This window comes from Psammomys obesus, unplaced genomic scaffold (assembly GCF_907164565.1).
Source record: "Psammomys obesus unplaced genomic scaffold, mPsaObe1.curated_primary_1811, whole genome shotgun sequence".
Taxonomy (NCBI): domain Eukaryota; kingdom Metazoa; phylum Chordata; class Mammalia; order Rodentia; family Muridae; genus Psammomys; species Psammomys obesus.
Window position 1 is genome coordinate 390691 of NW_026596073.1, and position 6609 is coordinate 397299.

Here is a 6609-nt window from a genome sequence, read left to right on the forward strand (position 1 = left end):
TCTTATTATTTCCTACTTCTTTCATGAAATTCCCTGCACTCTGCCCAAAGGTTGGTCATAAGTCTCAGCATCTGCTTTGATAGCCTGCAGGGTAGAGCCTTTCAGAGGCCCTCTGTGGCAGGCTCCTGTACTGTTCCCTGTTTCCTCCTTCTAATGTCCATCCTCTTTGCCTTTCTGTATGGGGTTTGAGCATTTAGCCATAGTCTTCCTTCTTGACTTGTTTCTTTAGGTGTACAGATTTTAGTAGGTTTAGCCTATATAATATGTCTAATATCCACTTACCTGAGTGAGATATCCCAGAAGCAAAAAGACACCCAGGGTACAGAGCTATTTGAAAGGTTTTCAGTGTTAGTTCTCCCTCCCCACACAGCTCTTCTATGGTAACACCCCTTGCCCACTTAACCCTTCCTGTTCCTCTTCCCACCTTCAAATCACTTATATTCTAGTCCCTGCCTGTGAGAGTTTTCATGGTTCCATATTAGTTTCCTGTCTTCTGAGGTTACTCTGATTCAAATGTACATGTCTAAAGAATCAAAGTCACATCCACATGTGAAAAAAAGTATGACACATTTGGCTTTCTGGGTCTCAGTTAACTTACACAGAATGACTATTTCCAACTCGTCCATTTATCTTTAGATTTCACAATTTCTTTTTTTTTTTATAACAGATAAATGAAGTTTCTTTCTGCATTTTTACCACATTTTTATTATCTGCTCATCAGTTAATGGGTACCAGGGCAGTTTCAAATTCTTGGCTCTTTTACATAAAGCAAGTGTCTCTGTAGTAGGATGTAAAATCGTTTGTTTATGCCCAAGAATGGACAGCTGGATCATATGGTTGTCTATTTTCAGTTTTGTGAAGAGCCTCCACACTGATTTACATAGTGGCTATACCAGTTTACTCCCACCATCAGTGACTAACTGTTCCCCTCCCCCACATCCACACCAACATCTGTGGTGCTTTGTTTCTTTGGTCTTTGCCATTCTGACTGGGTGAAGATAAAATCTCAAAGTAGTTTTCATTTTCCTTGTGAATTAAGAGTTGAACATTTTTTTAAACATCCTCATTTAAGCTTAAATTTCTTATTTATTTATATTTTCTCTTTTGGAACTCTGTTTAGATCCATGTCTCAGTTTTAACTAAATTGTTTGTTTTCTTGGTGTTTTGTTTGTTGTTGTTTTTAGTATTTTGGAACACAACCTGCTCCTGTGTTACCCAGCAACCTTTGATGTCATCATGTGTCGCCTGCCAGGTGGCCACACTTGGAAGGCATGGTTATCTTGCCCCTTAAAGGGCTAACCCCGACATGTGATCTCTCTCTTACACTCTTACTCTCTTACACTCTCTCTCTCTCTCTCTCTCTTCCTCTCTCTCTTGGGACACCCCCTTTCCCCTTCCCTTTTCTCTCTCTCTCATGTCCTGCTTCCCACTTCCTCCATACCCTCCTAATAAACTTCTTACAGAGAATATCGGTTAACCAGCCTCATGATTTTTTAACAATAACGTTAGTTGTTGTTTAATTTTACATGTGTATAATTAGTAAAGCCTTAAAGGCAGTTCTCTGGGCTGCCTCTGCACTTGAGCAAAGGTGCCCTTTAATGGACATAACACTTTAGTTTCATGAGATCCCACTTATTAGCTGTTGGTGTTACTATTTTATGTTGTATACACTGTTTCCATTTCTTATTCTTTGGTGAATAGAACAGCAATAGTATGAATGAGCAAACATCTCTGAAATAAGGTATAGAGTTTTGGGGTATATGTCCATGAGTGTTAGTGCTTGATCATATAGTAACTTCTAGCTTTTTGAGGATTCTTCACATTACTTCTCACAGTAGTATTAACAGTTTGTACTCCAACAGCTGTAACTAAGTGTTCTCTTTCCTCACTTCCATGCTAGCATTTCTTGTCCTCTTTAAAATACTTAGTCAGTTCTGACCAGGATATAATGGAATCTTAAATTAATTTTAATTTGTGTCTTCCTGATGGCTAAAGAAGTTGAACATTTAAAAATAACTTTCAGCTTTTGTATTTCTTGAGGATTCTCCATTTATTTATGTATGTGTGTGTGTGTGTGTGAGTGTGTGCGCGCGTGTGTGTGCCACTCTCCCAAAAAATTAAGAATTCACTCTGAGGAATTATAAGCCAAAATAAAATCTTCTGTTAAAAGAATTTCCATTCTATTAAGTATCAGATCTTATGTTGAAGTTCTGGACTTATTCAGAGTTGAGTTTGTGAAGGTTGTTATGAGAATCTAGTCTCATCCCTCTTCGTAGGGTCTCCGGTTTCCTTGGTACCACTTGGTACCACTTGTTGAAGATGCTGTCCTTTCCTGAGTGCACATCACTGGCATCTTAGTAAAAACTCAGGTGGCCGAAGGAATTTGAGTTTATACTTACATCATCAATGGATTAGAAAAATTAATACTTTGAAAATGGACATTCAACCAAAAGCAATCTACACATTGAATGTAATCATCGTCAAAATTCCATCATACTTGTTCAAAGAATTTGATAAAAAAAAATCATAACATTCATAAGGAAATACAAGTGACCCTGGATGAATAAACAGCCCTGTAAGTGAAAATACCAGTGTTTGTACCACTATCTCTAATTTCAAATTATAATATGCAGCTATAGTCATCAAAAGAACGTGGTGCTGATGAACATAAAGACCCAGTGATCGATGAAATAGAATTGAGGTTTTATTATTTATAGCTGTAACTATGCCTAATAATAATAATAATAATAATAAATGTATGTTTTCGTTTTGAGTTCTTTGAGTCTATCTCTATCTCTTTCTCTTCCAGCCCCAGCCCTACCCTCCTCCATGTCTATTCTGATATTGTTCTTTTACAGTTGGATGTAAAGTAAGTACATCAATTTTTTTCAACTAGACAAAAATCTGTAGCTGTGCCATGTATTGATCTTTTATTCCATCTTTTAATAGGATTTTGAGCCTATGGTATAGATATTATGTTTGATCTTTGTCCTTATTTGATATATGTCATATAATAGGAATTGAATGGTTGTACAAAGTTAAATAACTAGAGACAGAGTTAAGAAGTCTAGATGTTACCCGAGTGTCCAAGATCTAACTGTCATACAGTCACAACATGCTGGTCTGTCTCCATTTTACTTCTTATCTTTGTTTAAGATGACACAGTTTTAGTATATAGGTGATGACACAGTAAATGCTATCAACCAATTTTTGTCTAGGGGTTCCGCATTGCAAGAACAATTGTTCTGTTGAATTAAGACATTGTCCTAGATATAGTTATGTTATTTCATTAATGCAAAACCGACTCCACTCTTTCCGCCTTGTTTCCGCACCATCACCATGGTGTGCATGAATGACCTCGCAGATGCTCTCAAAAGTATCAACAATGCTGAGAAGAGAGGCAAACTTCATGTCCCCTTCAGGCCATACTCCAAAGTCATTGTTCAGTTCCTAACTGTGATGATGAAACAGGCTTACATTGGTGAATTTGAGATCATTGATGATCACAAAGCTGGGAAAATCGCTGTGAACCTCACAGGCAGGATGAACAAGCATGGCGTGATCAGCCCTAGATTTGATGTGCAACTCAAAGACCTAGAAAAATGGCAGAACAATCTGCTCCCATCCTGTCAGTTTGGCTTCATTCTACTAACAACCTCAGCTGGCATCATGGACCATGAAAAAGCAAGAGGAACACACACAGGAGAGAAATTTTTTTTTTCTAGAGATGTAAAACATAAAAAAATACATACATAAATAAAAACCTCCATGGACTATGAAAAAAAAAACAAAACACTGCCACTCTATTTAATTCCAAACAAGTTTTTTAATACTTAAAACAGAATTCTTTCTATCCCAATATTTAACTGTTCATGACTGATAAGATATTTGTCTTTATTCCTTGAAATCTCCCACAATACATTGCAAGCCTCTAAAACATCTCCTCATCTCAATATTTATCCCGAGAACAGTTTGATGTGAAAAGTCTTTGCCAAATTTCTACTGTTGTGTAGGCTTTAGAAAGTGAGTTTCTATAAGATTAGAAAATAATTTGGTTATCATTTTGCTTATTCTTCCAACCCTTGAGGATGGACTCTTTTCTTGCAGGATACTTAAAAATATTTGCAGTTTTCTTGCCAGACTCGGAACGATTTTCTCAGGTTATAATGAAGTTCACATTTAGGTGTCAGCTTTCCTGGAAATGTGGCCCCAGTGGGTGATTGGACTCAAGGGAGACTGCTCAAGAAACAGAAGGGAAAAATTCAAATGAAGAACGCTGACTCTCAGTCTCCAAGTGGCTTCCCTAGTAATGGGAACAGGAACTTTCTCTGACATGAACTCAGTGGCTGGCTCCCCCTGAATGGGGTTTCAGCCTTACCAGGCCACAGAGGAAGACAATGCAGCCAGTCCTGATGAGACCTGATAGGCTAGGGTCAGATGAAAGGGGAGATGGACCTCCCCTATTAGTGGACTAGGGGAGGGGCAGGGGAGGAGAAGAGGGAAGGAAGGCAGTATTGGGAAGGGACAAGTTTGGGGGCTACAGCTGGAATACAAAGTGAATAAATTGTAATAAATTATAAAAAAATAAAATGCTGGGGGAAAAAAAGGTATGTGGCACAGATCCTGTCTGTTAAAGGTCATTTTGCTGCATGACTGTTCATGAGCCACACATACAAGATTCACAGGAAGCCCTGTAGACACCGGGCTTTCTTATGTTGTCTTCTTTGTTTTTCTCATTACAATATGGAGCAGGTTTGAATATTTGTGGAATACGGTACACTGTCAAGTGGCAGACGAAATTACTCCCAGAATGTGACAAATCAACGTTCTTGGTTCCACATTTATGGAGACCTGAACACTAGTGATTTCACAATTTGAGGAGAAATCGGTGGAGAAAAATCAGCCTATAACTGCAAGTGTGAGATTCACCAGTATAAGAAAAGCTGTCATCCTGCTTACGAATCCTAGATGCCATAGGCCAACAAGATGCGTAGGCAGTAAACATGCTTGTTTGTCTCTTAGCCTGAAGCTGTGGGGTTGACTGGTATCCAGGTCCCAGACGGTGGAAAAACCAACACCGGCAAGTGGTCCTCCTCTGACCTCTGTAAGCAAGCTGTAGCATAGAACATAGAACATGCACGCACACTCCCATTCTCCCACAGAAAAAAGTAATCAAAACATTCTCTTAAAACAGAATCCTAACAGCTGTGAATATTTACACGCTTATGATAAATCATACACACCCATCTTTCTGAGGATGCCTGCTACTATAGTATTATATGACCCCAGAGAAGCTCATATGAAAGGCTAGCCTTTTTTCTTTGTCATCAAAAAATCTATTCCATTTTTAATGTTTATTTTTTTCCTTTGTAGAAGCCAGTGCTGTGAAAACAGAACAAAACAAACAAATGAAAAAAAAAAAAACCATAAGACACATAATAAATGCTTGCAAGTTGCCTACAAAGAGGTTTTATTCTCTTACAGTTTTGCCCTAAAACATCGAATCACTCCTATTTTATACCTATTCTTTACTTCATAAAAATTGAGATGTTAACTATGTTGGTTATAGAAGCCTTCAAGCCTTTTTCTCTTGCTTCTGTTATACTTTAAGAATCATGCCTTAAAGTGAAGTCCAGTTCCTCTCATTATGTCAAGAGTTTCTGCTTGCGGGGTTGTTCTGCTTTGTTACTTTTTGCCCTCTCTGATACTATTTCCCAGTTACTTCAGGATATTTCTCAGTACTTAGAGGGGAAACTATTTATAGTAATTTTAAAGGTTTTTTCCACAGTGACATACCCAAAGCAGTTGCATCCCAAAGTAGGTATGAAGTTGCTTATCTTCATTGCTGGCAGCTTAAAATTCTATATGATAGGCTAACTGCTTCTTTGGAAGGCTACCTGACATTACAGACATTTTCCTACCATTATGCAGTACATTTTTGATTAATTAGGGCATGACATAAATCCTTCTTAAAGGCAAAAAATGTTATTTTAGTAGTATGTGCCTTCATAATAATTGATTTAGGAGGAGAAATGGAGACAATGGATGAAGTAGACACCATCATGTCTGGCATAGGATCAGTGCTCATTAAGAATTCAAAGTCATTATTCATGTAGTAGATGGAGGCCTAGTAAGCTACTATTCATTTTATAGCTAAGAAAGATTTAGAAGAAATCATTACAATTTCTCAACTTCTAAGTAGGCTCTGATAAATTTCTTGACTTTATTATATTGACCCTCTCTCATATCATACAACGCAACTGAAATTTTCATGTCACTGGGTAATTGAAAATTTACATTTCAGAGAATATGATGCCATTCTTTTCAAACAGAAAGCAATGGTTGCCTGTGCTCATCCCAATTCTTCATTTTTCATACAGTCTAGGATCCAAGCCAAATAGTGGTACGAACCCACCATGGGCAGGTTAGGAGTTCTCATGGCAAGCAGTCCCCAACAGTCATGCTCAGAGGTCTGTCTCCTTGACGGTTCTAAGTACTGAGTTGACAACTGAGACCAGCCATTACAGATTCCAAATCAACTGTGATGTGTTAGTTCATAATGCTCTAGGATTCTTTCTCCTCTGGCACCTTGGGGCTAACCTGATTCCC

At 38.0% G+C, this 6609-nt stretch overlaps 1 protein-coding gene across 1 annotated transcript; it reads left to right on the forward strand.

The window, feature by feature from the left end:
- Positions 1–3339: 3339 nt before the first annotated feature.
- Positions 3340–3714, forward strand: LOC129690463 (40S ribosomal protein S15a-like; the record flags this gene model as incomplete). Its single annotated transcript, XM_055626166.1, has 1 exon — positions 3340–3714. A coding segment is annotated over exon 1 (375 nt), but the record flags the coding sequence as incomplete, so codon positions are not given.
- Between the last annotated feature and the right edge of the window lie 2895 nt (positions 3715–6609).